At 42.1% G+C, this 27,093-nt stretch overlaps 1 protein-coding gene across 3 annotated transcripts in view; it reads left to right on the top strand.

The window, feature by feature from the left end:
* The window catches only part of CNTLN (centlein), a 578,743-nt gene that overhangs the window by 164,874 nt on the left and 386,776 nt on the right, over window positions 1-27,093 (top strand). For all 3 annotated transcript variants that reach the window (XM_077249936.1, XM_077249945.1, XM_077249954.1), the window contains 3 exons: window positions 7,463-7,597; window positions 8,169-8,348; window positions 8,939-9,072. In XM_077249936.1, the coding sequence (XP_077106051.1) occupies window positions 7,463-7,597; window positions 8,169-8,348; window positions 8,939-9,072 (449 nt within the window). The remainder of the gene's footprint in view (window positions 1-7,462; window positions 7,598-8,168; window positions 8,349-8,938; window positions 9,073-27,093) is intronic.

The following is a 27,093-nucleotide window of genomic DNA, read 5'->3' as shown; positions in this document are numbered from 1 at the left end:
AGCCAGATTAACCCTGGACAATCTGGATCAATCTAGCCGGCGCCACTGAGCATATAGTGGACGAATGAGGAATTACCGCTGTCTGTCGGACGCCCTAGTGTGAACAGCGTCCGACATGACATATACTTTCTGCTCAGATTCAGATCGACAACATCTGTAACCTAACTTCAAAGCAACCCAAAAGTTTTTTAAGGCAAAGAGGTGGAATATTCTGCAATGACCGTGTCAATAACCAGATCTCAACCATGTCGAGCATTCATTTCATATGCTTAAAGAGAATCTGTCACCCCAAAATTTGCCTATGAGCGAAGGCCACCGCCATCAGGGGCTTATCTACGGCATTCTGGAATGCTGTAGATAAGCCCCCGATATAACGGTTCAGTCCGGTCCGATGGGTGTCGCGGTCAGGTCCGGTCCCTCCCATCTTCTTACGATGTCGTCCTCTTCTTTTCTTCCTGCCGCGGCTCCTGCACAGGCGTACTTTATCTGCCCTGTTGAGGGCAGAGCAAAGTACTGCAGTGCACAGGCGCCGGGAAAGGTCAGAGAGGCCCAGGGTCTGTGAACTGTGCACTTTGGATTTTTTTGCTACTTAAATAAAAAAGAACCTATACATGTTTGCTATCTGCGAACTCTTTATGACCTGAGGAATCATAATGGCAGGTCAGTTTCAGTAGTTAGTGGACATGGTGAAAAAAAAACAACAACCAAAAAACAATTGTAGAATTGCACTTTATATGCAATTTCACTGCACTTTAAATTTTATTTTTCTCGTTTTCTGTATCCTTCTTCGCAAAACCAATGGTGTCGTTCAAAAGTACAATTTGTCCCTCACGAAACAATCCCTCACATGGCCATATTGATGAAAAAATAAAGTTATGGCTCAAGGAAAAAGGGGAGTAAAAAACGGAGACACAAAAATGGAAATACTCATGGTCCTTAAGGTTAAGGTTTGCTAAACAACATTTGGACAAGCCTGTGATATACTTAGATAATTTAGTCTGGTCAGATTAGACCAAAATTGAACTGTTTGCATGCCATAATACCCACCATATTTGGAGTTCAAAATGCACTGCATATCGCCCCAAAAACACCGTATGAACAGTGATGTTTAAAGGTGGGAACATTATGGTGTGGGGCTGTTTTTCTGCATACAGCAGTGGAAAACTTCATATAATTGAAGGAAGAATGCAAGGACAAATGTACCAAGGTATTCTTGATAAATATATGCTGCCATCTACCAGGATGATGAAGATGAAACGAGGGTGGACATTTTAGCAAGACAATGATCACAAACACACAGCCAAGAAAACTTTCAATTGGTTTCAGGAAAAGAAAATAAAGCCGCTAGAATGGCCAAGTCAATGACCTGACCTGAATCCAATAGAAAACTTATGGAAGGAACTAAAGTTCAGAGTTCATAAAGTCCATGAAACCTTCTGGATTTGAAGACTGTGTGGAAAAATGGGCTAAAATCACACCTGTGCATTGCAAGCGACTAGTTTCTACGTTCAGGAGGTGTCTTGAAGCGGTCATCCCCAATAAAGGCTTATGTATGAAATATTAAATAAATTTCAGTAAGTCTATTTAATACTTTTTCCCTGTGTCATTTCTCATTATTATACATAACTTAATTTATGGACATCTATGGTTTGATTTCTTTGCCTGTGTGGTTTGGATGGGTTGCTACTGACATCTGTTGATAATTTCAAGCCAATAGCACATTTAGTAATAGATTTACTTCGAAAAATGCTGACGTATGCAATGCATATTTCACTCGCTGTATGTATATGTGCACACGTTCCGGATTTTTCGCATTTTTTTCCGCGTATTTTCGCTATAAAAACGTGATAAAACCACGAAAAAAACCGCTCACATTAAGCATCCTATTAAAAGAATGCAATCCGCATTTTGTACGCACATGCTACGTTTTTTTCCTGAGCGGAAACACATTCTGGAACAAAACGCAGCATGTTCATTAATTTGCGGAATCGCAGGGATTCAGCAGACATAGGAATGCATTGATCCGCTTACTTCCCGCATGGGGCTATGCCCACCATGCGGGAAGTAAGCGGATCATGTGCGGATGGTACCCAGGGTGGAGGAGTGGATAGGCATAGGCAGCATCAATAGTAAAAACTTGGTCACACTTGTCAAACACTATCTTTGACAAGTGTGACCAACCTGTCAATCAGTTTGGTTTGCTAATTACGCTTGCAAAACGCTAGTTTTTAGCGGGAATACGCATGCCAATTCCGCATGCGATATACCCGCAGCAGAAGTTACGGAATTTCCGCGGAAATTTCCGCTGAAATTCTGCAACATGTGCACTTAGCCTAAATCTTGAACCAATCCTATGTAAGAATGGGTTAATTCCTAGCACTGCAGGTCCTAATTATATTCACCTGACTAGCTTTGTCTAAGGCCGCCGTCACACATGCGAGTTTTACGGACGTAAGAGCGCAGAAACTACGTGTGTAAAACTCGCATAACATACGGCACAATGCTTCTCAATGGGTCTCGTCCTATCAGCCTTATATTACGGATCCGTAATATACGGCGTTCTACGGCCGTACAAAATCGCAGCATGCTGCGTTTGTCAGCGTATTGCGCAAAAAAAATCGCCAATGAAAGTCTATGGGGGCGAGAAAAATACGGATTCCACACGGACCAGCAGTGTGACTTGCGAGAAATACGCAGCGGTGTTAGTGAAAAGTCGGTAATTCAATTGCCGGCTTTTCATTTCTCCTGCCTAAACCCGACAGGATATGAGACATGGTTTACATACAGTAAACCATCTCATATCCCCTTTTTTTTGCATATTCCACACTACTAATGTTAGTAGTGTGTATGTGCAAAATTTGGGCGCTGTAGCTGCTAAAATAAAGGGTTAAATGGCGGAAAAAATTGGCGTGGGCTCCCGCGCAATTTTCTCCGCCAGAGTGGTAAAGCCAGTGACTGACGGCAGATATTAATAGCCTAGAGAGGGTCCATGGTTATTGGCCCCCCCATGGCTAAAAACATCTGCCCCCAGCCACCCCAGAAAAGGCACATCTGGAAGATGTGCCTATTCTGGCACTTGGCCACTCTCTTCCCATTCCCGTGTAGCGGTGGGATATGGGGTAATGAAGGGTTAATGCCACCTTGCTATTGTAGGGTGACATTAAGCCAGATTAATAATGGAGAGGCGTCAATTATGACACCTATCCATTATTAATCCAATTGTTTGAAAGGGTTAAAAAACACACACACACATGATTTAAAAAATACTTTTAAATCATGTGTGTGTGTGTGTTTTAACCCTTTCAAACAATTGGATTAATAATGGATAGGTGTCATAATTGACGCCTCTCCATTATTAATCTGGCTTAATGTCCCCTTACAATAGCAAGGTGGCATTAACCCTTCATTACCCCATATCCCACCGCTACACGGGAATGGGAAGAGAGTGGCCAAGTGCCAGAACAGGCGCATCTTCCAGATGTGCCTTTTCTGGGGTGGCTGGGGGCAGATGCTTTTAGCCACGGGGGGGCCAATAACCATGGACCCTCTCCTGGCTATTAATATCTGCCGTCAGTCACTGGCTTTACCACTCTGGCGGAGAAAATTGCGCTGGAGCCCACGCCAATTTTTTCCGCCATTTAACCCTTTATTTTAGCAGCTACACCGCCCAAATTTTGCATACACACACTACTAACATTAGTAGTGTGGAATATGCAAAAATATGGGGATAAAAAAAGGGGGATATGAGATGGTTTACTGTATGTAAACCATGTCTCATATCCTGTCGGGTTTGGGAAGGAGAAATGAAAAGCCGGCAATTGAATTACCGGCTTTTCACAGATATCGCGCTGTAGTAAATATAAATACAGACTATATATAATATGTGTCTCAATGACATATATATATATATATATATATATATATATATATATATATATATATATATATACTGTATATATGTTTTCCCGAACATTTGAGCACATAAATCCATTAGATGTCGGTTTTGCAAGCCTGCGAGAAAATATCGCAGTACGGATGCCATACGGATTACATACGGAGGATGCCATGCGCAAAATACGCTGACACACCCTGCCTACGGATCACTATTTTGGGAACATTTCTCTGTATTACGGCCGTATTACGGCCGTAAAATACGGCCCGTATTGTCTTACGCCGAGTGTGACGCCGGCCTAAGAACCAGGAAATGGGTTTCCCTTGTTTCAATCTGCTGGATATTGAGCAGAGTGGAGTGTGCTGCTGGTTAGTGACCAGACAAAATGTGATCTGTAGATAGGGGAGGGACAAGCCAGTCTTTCTCTGAATGGAGATAGCATGGGTGAGCTAGGAAAGCTGAGCAGTCTGTGTGTTGGATCTGCAGAGTAACCTGTGGAAGCTGCAGCCTGTTCAGTGTGAACTGAGCATGGAGCTGAACACTTCTGTTTGGCTCCTGAAGCTGTTGGTGCCTAGGCTGAGGGGAAGTACGAGACTGAAGGGGTCCGGCCTCTTCTGTGTATACAAATTGCTCCAGTTGAAAGGACTGTAATTTGTTCGTGTGAACCGACATTTACATATATGTGTTGAATTAACTGTTTATTTTGCGGTTACACCTTTGTGACCAGAAGAAGCTGGTTTGGTTTTGAATCGCTTGTAGTTTTATAAAAGCAATAAAACCACACTTGTTTGGACCGAACCACAATGCCTGTGTGAACGCTACCTAATGCCTACCTGAGCGCGTGAATCCCTACTATCTATATATGTGTATGTATGTATGTATAGAGTTGTGTGAAAAAGTTTGTCCCCTTCCTGATTTCAAATTCCTATGCATGCTTTTCCCACTTCAATGTTTCAGATCACCAAGCAAATGTAAATATTAGACAAAGATAACACAAGTAAACACAAATGCAGTCTTTAAATGATGCTTTTTATCATTAAGAGAAAAAAAATCCAAACCTACAGGGCCCTATGTGAAAAAGTGGTTGCCCCATTCCCTTAAAGCATAATTTTATCACATCTTTTGGAAGCTGAGTTCAAATTTCCTAGCCACACCCAGGCCTGATTACTATCACACCTGTTCTCAATCAAGAAATCACTTAAATAGGACCTGCCTGACAAAGTAAAGTAGACCAAAAGTTCCTTAAAATTCTGGAACAAATGAGAAACAAAGTAATTGAGATCTAAGGCTAGTTTCACACTAGCGTTCGGCAGGGCTGCGGAGGGCTTTGGCCCCGCCCACTATCGTGTCTCTTCATTCAGCTCCGCCTACAACTGCATGCATCATACGTACCCTATCTTTAACATTGGGTACGCAGGCCATGCGGATGCTCCTGCATGCGTCATTTTGAAGCTGCGCTGACCTGCGTGAAATGCAACGTGTTAGGATTTTGTTGCGATCAGCGCAGCTTCAAAACGACACGGAGGCATCCGCATACATCCGCATGGCCTCCGTACCCAATGTTAAAGATAGGGTACGCAGGACGCATGCAGCCGTAGGCGGAGCTGAATGAAGAGACACACACAATCCCGCCCCCCACCACATTACCACACTCAATCCCGCCCCCCACATTACCACACACAATCCGCACCACATCACCACACACAGTCCCTCCCCCACCACATCACCACACATAATCCCGCCCACTACATCACTACACATAATCCCGCCCCCCACCACACAATCCCGCCCCCAACACATCACCACACATAATCCCGCCTCCCCACCCCATTACCAAACATTATCCCTCCCCCCACCACCACACAATCCCGCCCCCCCCACCACACAATCCCGCCCCCAACACATCACCACACATAATCCCGCCCCCAAACACATCACCACACATAATACCGCCCCCACCACATTACTACACATAATCCCTCCCCCCACCACATCACCACACACAATTCCGTCCCCCACCACATTACCACAGATAATTCCGCTCCCCCACCACATTACCACAGATAATTCCGCTCCCCCACCACATTACCACAGATAATTCCGCTCCCCCACCACATTACCACACATAATCCCACCCACCACATCACTATACATAATCCCTCCCCCCACCACACACCATCCCGCCCCCAACACATCACCACACATAATCCCGCCCCCCAACACATCACCACACATAATCCCGCCTCCCCACCCCATTACCAAACATAATCCCTCCCCCCGCCACAACACATAATCCCGCCCCCCAACACATCACCACACATAATCCCGCCCCCCACCACATTACTACACATATTCCCTCCCCCCACCACCTCACCACACATAATTCCGCCCCCCCACCACATTACCACAGATAATCCCGCCCCCCCACCACATCACCACAGATAATCCCGCCCCCCAACACATTACCACAATTATTGTTATTAACTTCATTTTAAGTTAGAGAGAGAGAGAGAGAGAGAGGAAAAAAAAAAAAAAAAAAAATTGGAACAGCACCAGACACTACCTTATAGATGTGCAAAGTTTCCCCAACCATTATTCAAATGGTTTTCAAAATAAAAAAGGAAAACAGTACGAAAAACTCTACAAAACTATATATATATATATATGTATTTTATATACAGCTCTGGCATAAATTGAGACCACTGCAAAATGTTCAGTCTGTCTGATTTTTCTCTTTATAGGTATATTTTTGAGTAAAATGTAAATTGGTCATTTATTCTATAAACTTCTTACAACATGTCTCCCAATTTCCAAGCAATAAATTTTGTATTTTTTTCTGAAAAGGAGAAATGGTCAAAATTAAAAAAACCCCAGTGCTTTCAGACCTCAAATAATGCAAAGACAACACGTTCATAATCATTTAGGAACAACAATACTAATGTTTTAACTCCGGAAGAGTTCAGAAATCAATATTTTGTGGAATGACCATGATTTTAAATCACAGCTTTCATGCGTCTTGGCATGCTTTCCACCAGTCTTTCACACTGCTTCTGGGGCAAAAAGTGTAAGCAGTTCTTCTTTGTTTGATGGCTTGTGACTATCCATCATCCTCTTGATTACATTCTAGAGGTTTTCAGTGGGGTTCAGGTCTGGAGATTGGGCTGCCCATGGCAGGGTTTTCATGTGGTGGTCTCTTAATTTTTGTATATTACTCTGTATACATAAATACAATCTAGCAGGGAAACACTGTATTACAGTGCAGTAATTAAATAAATAGTAATACATATAAAAAAGCACACTAGTTAAGATTTGCTTATAACTGAGACCATAGTGAAATCATTTATTTTGTAGTCAGAAACTGCGGCACGACGGATGACATCTCTGCAGTCACACTATATAACATCTGTGCGTACCCCTGCATGTGTTATGTTTTTTTCCATTGTTGATATCTGTTTTTGCAACTGCTAATATTCCTATAAAATGAAAGGGTTTTCTGCGGTGAAGAAAAACACATGAAATGGAAACATGACTGAAGTACTGCAGGGGCATTGTCTGTCTTTTTTGTTCTAGAGAGCATCCGGACAGCAGCAGGAGATAAACAACCTTGTACAGAGAAAGATTGCTGTGGATGAAGAACATACTTTGCTCAAAAAAGAACTTGATGACCTCCAAGAAAAATTAAAAGATAAAAGTCAGGAGCTTAAGGTGCCTTGTCGTGTACACATTTTCCAGTTGTCTTGCTGTGAAGCGCTGTGCTTCATGCTGTGTCATCAAGTGTGACATAGAAAGGGACATATGCTGCAAAAGAATTGCCCGAGGCCTCGCTCTGCTTTGCAGTTATTCCTCCACGCGTAGCACTGCTTTAAAGTCGAAAATCTGAGGCTTATAACTTTCAAATAAATACTTAATGATGGATATGGAGCTCGTGAAAGTAGTGTGAATATGTGGCTTCTTTTTAATTACATTCTGATGGGACTGGTATTATTAATTGATAAAGCCGAGGTCTGGAATGATATGTCTGTGCGGGTCTCAAAAATAGCTGGGGACATCATCAAAGGCATCTTGATCAATTAAAGGATTCCTTGCATATGTGTGCTCATCAGAGCTGTCAAGTAGTTAAAGCAAGAAGTCCCTTCCACCTGCACGGCTAAAATAAACCAATAATAGCCGAATCTTAAGACGTTCTCCACGGCTCTGGGTCTCTGAGTGAGGAGCCGTTACGTGATTGTTTGGAGCACATGTAGGTAAAATGTGACGTAGTGGCTTTATCCAACAGGACATTAGGAAGAGTTCGCGAAAAGAAGAGGAGCAGAGGGCAGCCGTTTTTAAAAATGTGGAGCAGGAGAAGGAGAATTTAAGCAAGAAATGTGCCGACCTGTTCGTTGACCTGGAGAAAGCTCGGAAGCAGGAAGCACAGTGGAGAGGAGAGAAGTCTGGCATTGATGCCAAAATCAAGGTATGCTGCCGAGCGGCTGGATTCCCCCGCATGATTTTTCAAACTACATTGTGGCGTGCACTTATGCTTCGTGTTATTTGCTGTGATAACAACTTATGTATTCAAACATGCCAGTTGGGACCTGCATTCATTTACATTCCTACACTTAAAACCCACAGCTCTTTAAAAATTGATGCGGCAAAGCAGGAAGCTGACATCAAATAGCCATTCTAAAGTCTAATCATTAAACAGTACAACAGACTTCATTCTCACATAAAACTTACAGAATACATATGTTATGAATGCAAATATGGAGGATCCGAAAAAATGCTTCACTTCTTTTTATATTACCCTGGCGCCATTCATCAAGAGTTTTCAGGCACAGATGGATTATTTTGGTTAAGAAGAGAAAAGAGATGATAGATTTAAGGCTTATGGTGCACTTTTGGAAGGTGTATGAAAATACATATATATTCACACTGACGGCGCTTCTATATCAAGTGCCTTAACAGTTGGAAGTTTACCGTAGACACATATATTACTTAGAAAGTATACGTTTAATGTGCCCTCGTTCTTATATTTATTTTTTTCCCCCTGTTGCTTTTATAAAGGCGTTAGAGTTGAATTTAAAAGAAGCTGGTCACCAGATGGAGGCGATGCATAGTAAAATTAATGGCCTGTCATCGCAAGTTGCTGTGAAAAAGACTGAGCTGGCTCAGAAAGAGCTAGATGTGGTCCGGCTGAGGTGAGTGGATAACATGGCATAATTTGACAAATTGTATTTATTTTTTAATATATAGTCATCATTTTCTGTAAAGGAGCATAATAGACATAATTGACTACAAAGCATGTACTTAAAGAGAACACCTCATATACCAAATTAGAAAACCAAAAAGAAAGGGGGGATTTTAGACCTCCATATAATCATATGAGCCAATAGAGAAGAGAAAACTGGAGTAGCAATTCCCAATATAACAATGTTTATTAATAAAATTATCATAATACAAGATAAATATATGCAAGAATATTCAGAAAAGAGCACACATCAGATGGCACAACCATCTATAAGATAGTGTCGGCAGAAAGAGAAAATCCATGGGACTATAACACCAGGACCAAAAGACCCCATCAAAGTAACACAGGATGCTTGGCAAAAAATGGGCCCAGGTGAAAATACCATATAAAGCACCTTGTCATGGATATTTAATAGCAACATACAATATATAAGTCCTTATAGAATTATTGAGGAAATCACTACCCCATATATTGCACTTGAGCCCATTGGCCTACCATAACATAATCAGCCCATAATAGGACCCAACTAAAATGGCAATCGCATAATACCTGTGGACATGATGGCCCTCGAATATAGACCCGTGGAATGAACACCTCGACGCGCGTTTCACCACGCCAGTGGCTTCGTCAGGAGGTAATAGAGGTAATAGACTACAAAGCTTTGAAGAGAACCACGGAGCACGATTTTGGCATGTGAAATAAAGACCTGGCTGTAATGGCGCTGCTGCGCTGATGAAATTGCTACCATTGATGACTAAATCCGCATTGTGGTTCTGCTTTAATCGCCATTCGAAGTTTGCTGCAGGTTAGACTTTGGTGCACAGTGCACTGGGTCTTCTCCTCCCTGCGATTCCCCGGCCCATCCGTCTGCCTACGGTCTTTGATTGACAGGCCACTGCTGAGATTTTAAGCAAAGGTGGCAGGTCATTCAAAGACCAGAGGCAGACGGAGGGGCCGGGGAATCACAGACAGAGAGAAAATGACCCAGCACACATTCCGGCCCCTGTGCACCGAAATCTAAATCGGCAGAAAATTTCAAAATGGTGATTAAAGAACAAAAAGGTATCAATTTAATCAGTATTACAGCCCCATTAAAGCCCCATTAAAGCCAAGCCTTTATTTTACAAAATTATGATGACAGGTTCTCTTTAACGTGGGAACTCTGGGCATCTGCTATTGATGACTTTTCCGTTTCATAGATTTGATTGGGGGTCTGACACCTAGCATCCCCACTAATCAGATGCTAGCAGCTCTAGTGGTAGCAGGATGAAAACATTTAAAGGAAATCTGTCACCTAATTTTGGCCCTATAAGCTTCGGCCACCGCCATCAGGGGCTTATCTACAGCATTCTGTAATGCAGAGTAAAGTACTGCAGTGCGCAGGCGCCGGGAAAGGTCAGAGAGGTCCAGCGCCTGCGCACTGCAGTACTTTGCTCTGCCCTCAACAGGGAAAATCTGTACGCCTGCGCAGGAGCCGCAACAGAAGCAAGGAGGATGACGACATCATATGAAGATGGGAGGCGCCGGACCCGGACCTGCGACGTCCATCGGACCGGACCACAGCGGGAACACCCCTGGGTGAGTATAATCTAACTTGTTTTTCTTATCTTTCAGGTTACAGAATGCTGTAGATAAGCCCCTAATGGCGGTGGCCGCAGCTTATGGGGCCAAAATTAGGTGACAGATTCCCTTTAAAGGAGTTCTACTATGCAGCTCCATTGAGTGTGTATAGGTTCTGTTCTATGATACCTGGCAGCAGACGCTGAACAATGCATGCAGCTGAGCATTGCACCTCCACTCAGTGTTTACATATAGCTGTTGTCCCAGGTTGTAACAGCTGATTGATGGGGGTTCAACACCTGACACCCCACCTATCTGATATTGATCAACCATCCTAAGTACAAGTTATCAATATCAAATGCCCTGAGAGCTGCATTAATGAGTAACTGTCTGCTCTCATTACTTGTCTATTCTATAAAATACTTGTCTTTATAAAATAATTCTGGAACTTACCATTCCTATGTAATTCCTGTTAGAAATCTGTGAATAAATTGACAACTGGGAATTACCATTGTGAGGGTGTGTCTGACATTGTCCAGTCAAAGCTGACAGTGTAAGAACACACCTCTTTGACAATGAAAACAGTATACAAATGGAGCCATGCAAAATGCAAATACATTTACGGTATATAATTTATACAATGTGATTTTCTGGATTTTTGATATTCTATCTCTCAATGTTAAAATTAACCTACCCTTAAAATTATAGACTGTTCATGTCTTTGTCAGTGGGCAAACTTACAAAATCAGCAAGGTATCAAATACTTATTTCCCCCACTGTATCTTCATGAATTTCCAGGAGGAATAATAGGAAAAATATAACAACAAAATGCTGAATTAGGAGAAAAGACTCTCTCTAAAATAATCATTTACTACCGAGTAAAATAAAAAGTGACAATAACAAAAGTGTTAGGAGTACTGTATTTTTCGGACTATAAGACGCACCGTACCATAAGATGCACCCCAAATTTGGGGTGAAAATTGCAGAAAAAAAGATTTTTTTTTATAAGTTGGGGGTCCGTCTTATTGTCCGAATTTAAGATATCTTACCTGAGGACAGGCGGTGGCAGAGCAGAGTTACAGGAGGCATGGTGTCAGCATAGGTGCGGTGATGCTGAGGTGCGGTGGTTGGTACGGTGTGCACCTGAGCAGGGTCCCTTCCTGCTTAGGTGGGCGACGCCGCGGCCTGGTGTCCATGGGGTGTTGCGGCAGTGCTGTGGCGGCGGCAGATGTGCGGTCACTTCCTCAGGTGAGGTGACACCGCGGCCAGGTATCCAAGGTGAGCAGCAGAGCTGTGTTAATCACCAGTTTCTTAGTGGCGGCGGCCATCTTCCTGAGGCTGCGCGTGCGCAGATTGAGTACTCTGCTTCCCAGGGCTGCAGGAAAATGGCCGCGGGAGGCCGTGCGTGCGCAGATGGAGATCGCGGCTGCCATTTTCCTGAAGCCGAGATCTCAATCTGCGAACTCGGCTTCAGGAAAATGGCCGCCGCAATCTCAATCTGCGCACGTGTGGCCATTTTCCTGAGGCCCCAGGAAGCAGAAAACTCAATCTGCGCACGCGCGGCCCCCGGAAGATGGCCGCCGCCACCGAGAAAGCCGTGACTCACCCAGCTCTGCTGCTCGCCTTGGATACCGGGCCGCGGCGTCACCTCACCTGTGGAAGGGACCCTGCTCATGCCATACCGCTCACCGCGAATCATCATCCCCGCACCTCTGCCGCCGAAACACTGCCGCTAAGCCTGCATTCCAACTATAAGACGCACCCCCCATTTTCCTCACAATTTTTTTTGGGGAAAAAGTGCGTCTTATAGTCAGAAAAATATGGTACATATGTGTTGCGGTCTTCTGGGCGGACCATAATGGGTCCTTTCCACTAATGCACCGGATTACTGACTTATCACACACCTTGTACTCATTAGTCACTCTTCTTTATAGAGTATAAATTCTGGAACTTTTTCTGAAGTAGCTTTGCTCGTTTTTGTGCCATTTATCTTCAGCTTCAGTTTATTTTACCATATTAAAAAGGGAGTAGGAATAAACAAAAAAATGGAAGCTGCTCTGCACTTAGTAATCCATTTTTTAATACGAAAAGTGGGTTTCAGTACAATAAAACTGCAGCATTGCAGAAAGTGAATTAAATGAGTTTGCCACGGAGTCATTACAAATAAAACTGGATATATGCCATTTTCATTGTTTAGCGTTCTGTTGCATTTTTTAACCGGTACTGATATATTAGTATAAAAAGGGAAGGTAATGTCTCACTCAGGCAACTAAACGGGGTAAGTGATCAAAAAGATGTTTCTGCTCAAGGAAGCCTAGGTCCGCATTCAAGAGCAGCGAACCAAATGAGAATTTAAGTCTATGTTCCTTTACTCGTAGCCGTGGCTTCATTTTCATACCCAGTCCTAATATCCCAAGCTCATAACCATTACAAATGTAGAGAATCTGCATACGAAGCTTAAAGGGATCAGTGTGAAGAGGTCTCTATTCCCATCATCCTAAAACGGGCAGTGTGAATTTCCTTCAACTAGATGCAAAGTATGCAGGGAGCTGGTGTAAAGAAAGATTATGGGTTCAGGTATATAATCTTTTACCTTTTACATTCTCTGCAGTTTAATTTTAAGCTCCTTGCTACTTTAACTATTCCCAGCTCATTGAATTCTTATCTTGCTTCTCATACTTTGAGCCAATAGAGAGAGTGTGCAAAGTTTCTAGCATGCAATGAAGTCTAATTTGTTTAAGTTTTTTTTGTAATTGTTATTTTAAAGGGTATGCGAAACATAAAAATACATAGGTGACAGTGCCCTTATTGGACCATTTACTGTATGTAGTAAGCTTTTATTGTGTTACTTAAAACATGGCCTCATAATGCTCATAACACTAGAGGCCCCAATGGAGACTGGAAAAATCCCTTCCGTATAGGCTAGTAAGCATTTTGTGTGATTTTCCATGTTTCTCTGACATATGTCATTCAGTTATCGAGTCTTCATTAGGACAGGTAATGCTGCTGAGCAATGTACATTTCATGCATAAAATTCAGCTTTGCATTAATAATTTAGGAAATAAAAATTCTTTTGACAGAGGTGCCCAATTTTGCCAAAAACGAGAAGCAGCAAATGTCCAACAACAAAATAAACTGTTCTCTCTCACATTAGTGCTGTCAGCCTCTAAACAGCGCTTTACTGAAAGGGTTTGTCCATCATGGAAAACCTTTTCTTAAAGGGAATCTGTCAGCAGGTTTTTGCTATGTAATCTGAGGGCAGCATGAGGTAGGGGCTGCGACACTGATTTCAGGGATATGTCACTTATTACGCTGTGCACTGTTGTTTCCATACAATGAATATTTTTGTTACCAGGAGATGATCACTGCCTGGACTGATGCACACATGATCAGTTGTCCGACCACGCTCCCTTCTCTGATAAGAAACTCACTTTTAATAGACAATGTATATAGAAAGCTGTGGTGTGGGTGGGTTTAGCTTTCAGAGCTCTGCTACATCAAAGACTGATTTTATCACCTAAAATAAGTGATACATCATTGGAATCAGGGTCTCTCTTCCTACAATATGCTGCTCTTAAATGAGGCAGCAAAAACCTGGTGTCAGATTCCCTTTAAATCCTGTTTAAAATTGAAAAAAAACAACCAACCAGATACTCTCCTCTGACAACTGCTGCAGACATTGTTGGAGCATTACTGGTACGGGAGGTGAGTTCTCTTTTATTTTCTTTGTTTCGCTTTAATTGGGGGAATACTGCATTTAAGAGGGGGTTGGCTAAATATGACATAATATAAATAATGCATGGTTTGCATGTTTTTTGTACCCTACTGCTGTTTTACTTTAAATGTTGAAGATTCTCCTATTTAACCTCCCCAAGAAGTTGATGATCAAACCCCACGGCATGATCTAGAGCAGCTGTAGCTGAATGGTTCCTTAAGACCGGATTAGTAGAGATCAGCCAATCCCTGGGTTTGTAAATTATTAAAAATAGTTGGCTTTGTGATGCAACGCCTTTCAAAGTAAATGTCCATTGTGGTCTAAAAAAAAGTACTTGTTGAGTGCTGGCCTCTTGCTTTTTTTGCACTATCCATTTGGTCTCCTTTGTGATCAGTGACTGACTCATAGGTTCATGGTCTCCTCAGAGTCCCAAATTGTCAGAGAAGACACCCTCATGGCTCATCAGTCTCAGACTGTTGCTCTATCCTTTACCAAGTCCTTGCCAGACTTATGCTTTGGCACGTAAGCTTCAATAAGGTGAATCTGGTGCTCCACTTTACAGTACGGCACGAAGCTTGGTTTGCAAGACTGCATACTGTAGTTATACCCATAAGAGTGAAACCTCAAAGCTTATTGCAATATTTTATGAGGAACTGTAGATATTCTTGGTAACTATTATAGCATTGCGTAGAAGTAGGGACGGTGTCCCTGAGTCCAGTGATGTATCACTTACTGGGCTACTTGCTGCAATTTGGATAAAGTATCAGTTTTATTTGCTGCAGATTTACCAGGTCTCTGAATGCTGAGCTCTGTATTACCCCGCCGCAGCACTGATTGGCCGATTTATGTGTACACTTTGCATAGGCAGAAAGCTGCCAATTAGTGATGAGGGCGTGGTTGGACTACATGGCAGCAGGCTTACTGGTCCTCCAGTGACACTCCTTCTGATAAAACAATGATTATATAAAAAGTACAGCAAGCATCCCAGTAAGTAACACATTGCTGCAGTCAAAATCTCTTGTGAACAATTCCCTTTAATAAAACGTAATTCAAAATATGTTGCCATTTGGGTTAAATAAAAAAAAAAATCCCTCCTGTTGAATTATGCTAATAACTATGGTACATTTTCAGCCTGGGTAGTTTCTTTCTTGAGCTTTGTCATTTAAACGGAAGCAGACCGCAGAACATTCCATAAGCATCACAATTATCTTTATAATGTTATGGACTGTAATTAACACTAATTTTGGAACAAATTTGCGCTGGTTATGGTAAACGCTTACAAGAATAGACACTGTTCATGTCTTTATCTAATCATTCCCAATAGTAATATAAAGTAACCTCACTATTTCAGGTTGAAACTACATCTAACGTAGTGTAAAGCTTTTTTCTAATGCCTTTTGTACAAAGTACCATTAAAGCTGCTATGATTTGACAGGTTTCCTCCGATTAGATACAGTGTCCTGCTGTTTGGCCGCTCTTCTGCTTTGTAGAATGTAATGACTGCTCTCTGAGAAAGTTCACCCTATACGGAGAGGCCTTGACTCGAGCAGCAGTACGGATGGCCTGCACAAGCTCGGTATTATAAAGTGTACATCTGAAAATCTTTTATGGGCACATCTCTGCATCGTAAGATCTTTTCATGAGATGGAATTTTAGTGGAATAAAGATTTTTTTTATTGTTGCTCTAAAGTCTGAGTCTGTTTTACCTTTGCTAAGAGAAAATATCTGCTCCTCAAAACAAGTGCAGTGTATTGTGGAGAAAAACTATATATAGTACTAGCTGAAGAGCCCGACGTTGCCTGGGCATAGTAAATATCTGTGGTTAGTTATAGCACCTCACTTCTCTTATTTTCCTATCACGCCTCTCATTTTCCCCCTCACATCTCTCATTTTCACCCTTACATCTCTCATTTTCCCCCTCCTCTTTTTCCCCCTCACTCCTCTCATTCCCCCCTAACACTTGTCATTTCGACCTCACATCTGTCACTTTCCGATCACTCCAGTATTTTCCCTCACTCCTCTCATTTTGCACTCACACCTTTTCATTTTCACATCACACCCCTCATTTTCACCTCACACCTCATTTTCCCCTCAGTATATACGTTTGTCATCTCCCTTATTTTTAGTATACACCTGTATGTCATCTCCTGTATATAGTATATACCTGTATGTCATCTCTCCTGTAAATAGTATATACCTGCTGTATGTCATCTCCTCCTGTATATAGTATATACCTGTATGTCATCTCCTCCTGTATATAGTATGTACCTGTGTCATCTCCTCCTGTATATAGTATATACCTGTGTCATCTGCTCCTGTATATAGTATATATCTGTGTGTCATCTCCTCCTGTATATAGTATATACGTGTGTCATCTCCCCTGTATATAGTATATACCTGTGTGTCATCTCCTCCTGTATATAGTATATATCTGTGTGTCATCTCCTCCTGTATTAGACCTTGTTCACACGTTATTTGGTCAGTAATTTTACCTCAGTATTTGTAAGCTAAATTGGCAGCCTGATAAATCCCCAGCCAACAGGAAGCCCTCCCCCCTGGCAGTATATATTAGCTCACACATACACATAATAGACTGGTCATGTGACTGACAGCTGCCGGATTCCTATATGGTACATTTGTTGCTGTTGTAGTTTGTCTGCTTATTAATCAGATTTTTATTTTTGAAGGATAATACCAGACTTTGTGTGTGTTTTAGGGCGAGTTTCGTGTGTCAAGTTGTGTGTTGAGTTGCATGTGGCTACATGCATGCAGCGACTTTTGTGAGATGAGTTTTGTGTGGTGACATGCGTGTAGCAACTTTTTGTGTGTCGAGTTGGATGTGACAGGTTAGTGTAGCAAGTTGTGTGCAGCAAGTTTTGCGCGTGGCGAGTTTTATGTGTGGTGCGTTTTGAGTATGTGCAAGTTTTGTGTGAGGCAACTTTTGCATGTGTAGCAACTTTTGTGCATGTGGCAATTTTTCGCGTGTGCAAGTTTTGCGTGTGGCGAGTTTTCCATGAGGTGAGTTTTGCACGTGTGGCGAGTTTTGCATGTGGCGAGTTTTGCGCGTGGCGAGTTTTGAGCGGCGAATTTTGTGTTTCGACTTTCATGTGGCGAGGTTGGTGTATGTGTGGTGAAATGTGTGCTGAGGGTGATATATGTGTTCGAGCACGTGGTAGTGTGGCGCATTTTGTGTGTGTGTTCATATCTCCGTGTGTGGTGAGTATCCCATGTCGGGGCCCCACCTTAGCAACTGTACGGTATATACTCTTTGGCGTCATCGCTCTCACTCTTTAAGTCCCCCTTGTTCACATCTGGCAGCTGTCAATTTGCCTCCAACACTTTTCCTTTCGCTCTTTCCCCATTATGTAGATAGGGGCAAAATTGTTCGGTGAATTGGAACGCACAGGGTTAAAATTTCGCCTCACAACATAGCCTATGACGCTCTCGGGGTCCAGACGTGTGACTGTGCAAAATGTTGTGGCTGTAGCTGCGACGGTGCAGATGCCAATCCCGGACATACACACATACATACATACACACATACACACACACACACACACACACACACACACACACACACACACACACACACACACACACACACACACACATTCAGCTTTATATATTAGATATACTGTATAATACTTGACTCAACTTTTGGAGCATGGCTTGTTGTTGTGAACATGTAAGAAATGCATGCTATTAAGTGTATAATCATACAGTAGTGTTCAAAATAATAGCACTCCAGTATGACTAACCAGATTAATCACTGTTTTTGGTATAAATTATATTATCCCATGTCAGACAATTTACCAGTTGGTGCAGTAGAGTCTAAGAAATCCAACAGATTCAACATTCATGATCTGCATGGTTTTGAGTTACAATAATTAGTTGAGGGGAGTTCAAAATAATAGCAGAGTGGAGTTCAATTAGTGCAGTCAATCATTCTGTGAAGAAACAGGTGAGAATCAGGTGGCCCTTATTTAAGGGTGAAGCCAGGACATGTTGTACATGCATTTCTCCTTGAAAGCCTGAGAAATATGGATCATTCGAGACATTGTTCAGAAGAACAGCATACTTTGATTAAAAAGTTGATTGGAGAGTGTAAAACCTATAAAGGAGTGCAGACAATGATCGGCTGTTCAGCTAAAATGGTCTCCAATGCTTTAAAATGGAAAGACAAACCAGAGACGTGGAAGAAAACGGAAGACTACCATTCAAACAGATGGAATAATAGCTCAGCCAATGATCAGATCCAGGATGATCACAGACAGTCTCAAGTTACCTGTACATACTGTGACAGTTAGAAGACGCCTGTGTGAAGCTAATCTTAGCAATAAGTCCCCACAAAGTCCCACTGTTAAAAAAAAAAAAAAAAAATGTACTGAAGTGGATACAATTTGCCAAAGAACACATCAACTGGCCTAAAGACAAATGGAGAAACATTTTGTGGACTGATGAAAGCAAAATTGTTATTCTTGGGTCCAAGGGCTGAAGACAGTCATACGGCCCCCAAACTCTGGAATCAAGCCACAGTAGACTCTGAGGACAGTGAAGCATGGTGGTGAAAGCATCATGATTCATGATATGGGCCTGTTTCTCTTACTATGGTGCCGGACCTATTTACTGCATACCAGGGATCATGGACCAGTTTGCATATATTAAAATACTTGAAGAGGTCATGTTTCCTTACGCTGAAGAGGATATGCCCTTGAAATGGGTGTTTCAACAAGACAAGCACCCTAAACACACCAGTAAATTAGCAAAATCTTGGTTCTAGTCCAACAAAATTAAGGTTATGGAGCTTCCGGCCCAATCCGAAGACCTTAATCCGATAGAACACTTGTGGGGTGACATATAAAATGCCGTTTCTGAGTCAGACGACAAATGCCAAAATATTGTCTGATAGAGTCCAAGAATCCTGTGCTGGAGTAACAGTTGACAGGTGCCAGAAGTTGGTTGACTCTATGCAACATAGATGTGATGCAGTTCTAAAAAAACTGTGGGTTTACAACTAAATATTAGGTTAGTGATTCACAGGAATGCGAAGTCCACAAAATGGTACACATTATGAGTTTGTAAAGACAAATGCAGACAATGTTCGTTTTTTTTTTTGTTTTGTTTTTTTAAGAACAGCCTAATCTTCATTTTTTGTTTTCGGTAAAGTAGTTAAAAATTATATACATTTCTCTCCTTGTTTTGAATTAGAAAAAAGTTTGCAATGTTCCCATGGATGGAAATAAAAACTAGTATAAATATTTTGTAATTTGACTCATGATTTTGAACACATTGCTATTATTTTGAACGCTACTGTATACGAGAGTTTTGCTACCAGTTACACCAGTGTAATGTGTACCATAAATGTAGACATTGCACAGTCTTGTTACCAACCACTGAGGTTTCGTCCACAGTGCATCCAAATGGTGACCAGCAGACTGTTTTGGTTGCTTGACTCCCTTAACAACAACTGATAAGTAGTGATGAGCGAGTATACTCGTTACTTGGGCTTTCCTGAGCACGCTCGGGTGGTCTCCCGAGTATTTGTGAGTGCTCGGAGATTTAGTTTGTATCGCCGCAGCTGCATAATTTTCAGCTGCTAGGCAGGCTGAATACATGTGGGAATTCCCTAACAAACAGGCAACCCCCACATGTATTCAGGCTGTCTAGCCTCACGAAAAATTTCAGAAAATGTTCCAAAAAATGATTTTATGCATTTCCATGTAGAAATATCTTGCTGTGTGTTTTCATGTAAAAATGTCTTGCTATGCATATGTTTTGGCTTTTTTTCAAAATTTTCTGCTCCGAAGAAGCTCTGTACTTTACAATACTAGTTAAAAGGGAACCTGTCACCAGGTTTGGCTGATAAGAGATTCGGCCTTCACCTTTCAGGGCTTACATGCAGCATTCTATAATGCTGTATATCTGCCCCAACCTGCTTTGCAAGAGAAGAAAAATAACTTTTATTATACTTGCCTGCTATCTGGTCCAATGGGTGTCGCTCTTCTTGGTCCGATGCCTCCCTTCTTCTTGCGATGCCGCCCTCCTGCTTGCTTCATGTGGATGACATGTCTCCTCGGCACCGCGCTCCTGTGCAAGCGTACTTCTCTGCACTGTTGATTGCAGAGCAAAGTACTGCAGTGCACAGGTGTTGGGTCTAAGAGCCCTGGCACATGCGCACTGCAGTACTTTGCTCTGCCCTCGACAGTGCAGAGAATTACACCTGCGCAGGAGCTCTGTGCCAAGGAGACTGTATGGATGACGTAGGGAGACGTCAGTCACACGATGCAAGCAGGAGGGTGGAGATTGTAAGAAGATAGGAGGCACTGGACCAAGACCAGTGATGCCCATCGGACCGGACCGTCCCGCCCCGTAGGCGAGTATAATAAGTTATTTTTCTTCTCTTATAGTTTGGGTTGGAGACAGATATACAGCATTATAGAATGCTGCATATCAGCCCTGAAAGGTGATGGCCGAATCTCATATCAGCCAAACCTGGTGACAGGTTTACTTTAATGGGAAAGCTTGGAAGAGGCCCCGACATATTTTGGAGCTTTTTTTATTGCATTTGTTTAAAAGACTAAAAACAAAATGCTAGAGGTTTCTTTAGTACTCAATGCAGTGAAAAAATGATCATAAAACGGCAGAAAAAAAAAAAAAAAGATGTAACAAACCATAAGAAAACCGTCCCCAAAAAATGTAGTTGGTCAAAACTTTTGGGAAAAATGCTCCAGAAATGACCGATGAAACAAAACAACGCGAAGATACTTAATGACATTTTCCTGAACCTTTTGTGCTTGAAAAGCTAGGCAGATTCACCTGAGTTTAAAAGACGTTGTGTGCACATACCCAAAGGTTGTCTTACCACAGTTAACTTTCAACACCAGAGCTGCTGTTTTGATCAGCAATTTTTTCCCCAAAACAGATTTTTATTTAAAGGGTAGCCTTCAGGGATAGAGCTCCTTTACACATGAAGACAAATCTGTAAAAATAAGTTGTTGAATTTCAATCAACAGCAAAATGGCAAATGCTCACTGATCAAGCAGTATGTGCTAATATTTACACTGGGCAGTGATTGTGAACTTTTATTTGAGGGTATTATATTTTACTTGATTATTATCACTTTGTCTAAAAGACCCTTTAATTCTTTGGAAAACCAGATTTGTGTTGACCAAACCATTGAGTGTAAAATTATCATTGTGTTTCGGGGATTGGACAGTATGGGTTGTATTACCTTAGATTGATAGTGTCGCACAAAGTGTAAAAGATTCACTTTTGAAGAAATAGATGAGCGTTCCAGCATGATGTTGGGATTGATATTAGATGTTGTATCATTGGCAAATTATGCTTTATCAGTGTATTATCCACTCTTAATTATATTCTAATTTATACAGTGAGGATAGTTTTAGCATTTGAGTTGCAAAAAGCTTGATTTTAAGTACAGTGCCTAAATGCGTCAGTTACTTTTTTTAATTCAATTTAACAAAACCAATAGTTTTTATTTTTCCTTCGCTTCTCACTTTAAACCATTTATCAGCTGTTAAGGTACTAGGGCTCAGGACATATCCATTTGTCTCTAATGGTATTTAATGATTTCACGGATACAGTTTCCCCACTGAGTATTGACGTTTGGTGACATTTTTTGCAGGTCAATGGACCTGGAAAAAGAAGAGTGGAAAGCAAGCTTTAAATGTAACGTGTCAAATGCCTTACTCTAATAACCTTTATTGAGAGAAGTTGTCTCTTAAGTAAATGCACTTTTGGTGACATCATAGAAAAAGTAGCTGCTCTTGAAAGTACAGCTTAGTATGTATGCTAATTGACTTTTGGCCTGTTAAGTAACTTCTGAAAGACGAGAAGAAACAAAAGGGATAAAAATATACATACACATATAAATTAAATGAAAGAATAAATGTATTATATAAAAAACAGTGTCAGCCAAAAGCTTGGACACAGCTGTTAATGCCATTGTTTTCTTTGTTCTTATTTGAATTAACACATTATGTATTCAGACTGATTGCAGCAAAACCACATTGGTACACATATGGAAATTAGTAAAGGAGAAGCACATATAAAACATAGCAAAAACCACAGAAAAAGGACTGAAAATCCTCCAAAAAGTCAAAAATTAATACCATATAAAGGGACTGCAATGCTTACCTGCCCAGGTATCTGAAATAGTGCACTCCCAGGATGCAGCAAGCCCATATGATAAGAAAATGGGGACAATACAGGTACATGATGCTGATGAGACATCCACTCACAGCCTACTGACTATTGGGGGGGTGGGGGGTGACTGCTTAGTATATGATTGTACAAAAGAGGCTTGTATAGGGCGCTGTTCACATACAGGTAATGCACAGTGTCTAGCTTACAGCCTATTAGTGACACCCATACTATTAGATCAGGCGGGCTGCCCAGCACTATATACTTCCATCCTATGAGGGCAGACACCCTAGTTTACAAGGCCAAAGACTAGGGTTTCTGCCCTCATGGGATGCATGCATATAGTGCTGGGCTGCCCACCTGTTCTAATAGTATGGGCGTTACTAATAGGCTGTAAGCCAGACACTGTAGATTACCTGTGTGTGACCAGCGCCTGATAAAATCATCCTTTGTCCAATCATATACTAAGCAATCACCCCCTCCCCCATTAGTCAGTAGGCTGTGAGTGGTTGTCTCATCAGCATCATGTACCTGTATTGTCCCCACTTTCTTATCATATGGGTTTGCTGCATCCTGGGAGTGCACTAGTTCGAATACCTGGACAGGTAAGCACTGCAGTCTCTTGACATGGTATTAAAGGGAATCTGTCATCTACTTTTTCGTATATAAGCTTCGGCCACCGCCATCAGGGGTTTAGCTAAAGCATTCTGTAATGCTGTACTTAAGCCTCTGATGTAACCTGAAAAATAAGAAAAACAAGTTATATTATATTCACCTGGGAGGGGCGGATCGGGTCCGATGGGCGTCACGGTCCGGGTCCGGCGCCTCCCATCTAAATGCGATGACATCCTCTTCCTTGTTTCTGTCGCGGCTCCTGCGCAGGCGTACTTTATGTGCCCTGTTGAGGGCAGCGCACAGTACTGCAGTGCGCATGCGCCGGGAAAGGTCCGAGATGCCCAGCGCCTGTGCACTGCAGTACTTTACACTTCCCTCAACAGGGCAGATAAAGTACGCTTGCACAGGAGCCGCGACAAAAGCAAGGAACAGCACCCCAGGTGAGTATAATATAACTTGTTTTTCTTATCTTTCAGGTTATATCGGGGGCTTATCTACAGCATTACAGAATACTGTAGATAAGCCCCTGATGGCGGTGGCCGCAGCTTATATACGAAAAAGTAGGTGACCAATTCCCTTTAACATATGAAACATAGCAGAATGTGTTAATCCTTTGGTTCCTCAAAGTACCTCCCTTTTTGTGAAGGCCCTACACCTCAGCATTTTCTCAAGTAACTTCATCAGGTAATCACTAGAGTTGAGCGAATTTCTTCGGTTCCCCACTTATTCGGCAAGCTATACTGCCATCCCATCTGGTTTTCCCTAAGAGGGCCCATCATTGGGTTGCAACAGGACAAAGACTCAAAATACATCTCCAGTTTATATAAGGGCTGGTGCTTGCAAGAGAGAGGGATTTAGTGATGCAGCAGATGATAGGAGCTCCACAGTCGTACAATCTCAACCCATTTGTGATTGCAAAGTAGGAAACAAATGCTCAGCACCTCTAGGAATGTCTTCTAAACTGTTGTAAAACAATTCCAATGACTACGTGAAGAAGCTGCTTGAGAAAATGACAAGAGTATGTAAAAATATCATGAGTTTAAAAGGGGGAACTTGGACAAATCTAAGGTAAAAACATAATCTGTTTTTTTCCCACACATGATATTTTTTTTTTACTTATTTCGGTATGTCTTCCTTTGTGGACTTGCTACATTTAGTCTGAAGCTACAATGTGCACATTCCAATAAGAACAAGGAAAACCACTGCATGAACAGGTGTTCAAACTTGTAATGTGTAATAAATAATGTAATATGTCTGTATAAATACACTGCTCAAAAAAACAAGGGGGACACTTAAACAACAGAATATAACTCCAAGTAAATCAAACTTCAGTGAAATCAAACTGTCCACTTAGGAAGCGACACTGATTGACAATCAATTTCACATGCTGTTGTGCAAATGGAATAGACAACAGATGGAAATTATTGGCAATTATCAAGACACACTCAATAAAGGAGTGGTTCTGCAGGTGGGGACCACAGGCCACATCTCAGTACCAATGCTTTCTGGCTGATGTTTTGGTCACTTTTGAATGTTGGTTGTGCTTTCACACTCATGGTAGCATGAGACGGACTCTACAACCCACACAAGTGGCTCAGGTAGTGCAGCTCATCCAGGATGGCACATCAATGCTAGCTGTGGCAAAAAGGTTTGCTGTGTTTGTCAGCATAGTGTCCAGAGGCTGCAGGTGCTACCAGGAGACAGGCCAGTACACCAGGAGACATGGAGGGGGCCGTAGGAGGGCAACAACCCAGCAGCAGGACCACTACCTCAGCCTTTGTGCAAAGAGGAACAGGAGGAGCACTGCCAGAGCCCTGCAAAATGACCTCCAGCAGGCCACAAATGTGCATTTGTCTACAGAAATGGTTAAAAACCGACTCCATAAGGATGGTCTGAGTGCCCGACATCCACAGATGGGTGCTGTGCTCACAGCTCAACACTGTGCAGGATGCTTGGCATTGGCCACAGAACCCCAGGATTGGCAAATTCCTGTGGAGAGCAATCTGCCTGCAGCATCCTTCAGCATGATCGGTTTGGCAGCGGGTCAGTAATGGTGGGGGGTGGCATTTCTTTGGAGGGCCGCACAGCCCTCCATGTGCTCGCCAGAGGTAGCCTAACTGCCATTAGGTACCGAGATGAGATCCTCAGAACCCTTGTGAGACCATATGCTGGTGCGGTTGGCCCTGGGTTCCTCCTAATGCAGGACAATGCCAAACCTCATGTGGCTGGAGTGTGTCAGCAGTTCCTGCAAGATGAAGGCATTGAAGCTATGGACTTGCCCGCCAGTTCCCCACACCTGAATCCGATTGGACACATCTGGAACATCTTGTCTCGCACCATCCACCAACGTCATGTTGCACCACAGACTGTCCAGGAGTTGGCGGATGCTTTACTCTTATGTCTGGGAGGAGATCCCTCAGGAGACCATCCACCGCCTCATCAGGAGCATGCCCAGGCATTGTAGGAAGGTCATACAGGGATGTGGAGGCCACACACACAACTGAACATCATTTCCTTGTCTTGAGACATTTCCACTGAAGTTGGATCACACTGTAGCTTCATTTTCCACTTTGATTTTGAGTATCGTTCCAAATCCAGGCCTCCATTGGTTAATACATTTGATTTCCATTAATGATATTTGTGTGATTTTGTTGTCAGTACATTCAACTTTGTACAGAACAAAGTATTCAATGAGGATATTTCATTCATTCAGACCTAGGATGTGTTATTTGAGTGTTCCCTTTATTTTTTTGAGCAGTGTACATAGTACAGTGCGACAGCTTTGGGAAGTTGTAGAAACAAATGCTGAAAAGTAAGAATGTTAATGTAAGGAAAAGAAAGTGAACAAAAGAGAAATCTAAATTAAATTGATATTTGGTGTGACCACACTTTGATTCTAAAACCATATCAAAGCATCAATCCTTCTAGGTACACTTGCACCCAGTTTTTGAAGGAATTGTCAGGGTGGTTGTTCCTGTCATCTTGGAGAGAACTAACCACAGTCTGTGGATTTAGGTTTACGCAAATGCTTATGTCTCTTTACAATTCTATAGAGACACGATTATATACAGATCAGGGCTCTGTGGACAGCATATCATCAATTCCAGACCTCTGTTCTTTATGCTGAAGATAGTTCTTAAAGGGATATTCTTAAGCTGTCTCTTCAGCAGATCAGAGCTATGCAGTCCCCTACAGTCTCCTCACATTCTGATTTCTTGCAGGACGGGCTCTCCTCCTTGAGTCACAATTCTGGTGATCTACAGAAGTGTAATTGTAGAACTATAAAACTCAGCACAAGTTCTGCTCTAACACAATCCATTATCAGTGGTTTCTTCTGGAGTCCTAACAGTTATCACTGTATATACATTACAGACCAAAAGTTTGGACACACCTCATTTAAAGATTTTTCTGTATTTTCATGACTATGAAAATTGTACATTCACACTGAAGGCATCAAAACTATGAATTAACACATGTGGAATTATATACTTAACAAAAAAGTGTGAAACAACTGAAATTATGTCTTATATTCTAGGTTCTTCAAAGTAGCCACCTTTTGCTTTGATGACTGCTTTGCACACTCTTGGCATTCTCTTGATGAGCTTCAAGAGGTAGTCACCGGGAATGGTTTTCACTTCACAGGTGTGCCCTGTCAGGTTTAATAAGTGGGATTTCTTGCCTTATAAATGGGGTTGGAACCATCAGTTGTGTTGTGCAGAAGTCTGGTGGATGCACAGCTGATAGTCCTTCTGAATAGGCTGTTAGCTGTTTTTTTCTTGCCATAATACAAATTCTAAGTAAAGAAAAACGAGTGGCCATCATTACCTTAAGAAATGAAGGTCAGTCAGTCTGAAAAATTGGGTAAACTTTGAAAGTGTCCCCAGGTGCAGTGGCAAAAACCATCAAGCGCTAAAAGAA

This window comes from Ranitomeya variabilis, chromosome 1 (genome assembly GCF_051348905.1).
Source record: "Ranitomeya variabilis isolate aRanVar5 chromosome 1, aRanVar5.hap1, whole genome shotgun sequence".
Classification (NCBI taxonomy): Eukaryota; Metazoa; Chordata; class Amphibia; order Anura; family Dendrobatidae; genus Ranitomeya; species Ranitomeya variabilis.
This window is presented reverse-complemented; position numbering and strand designations above follow the sequence as displayed.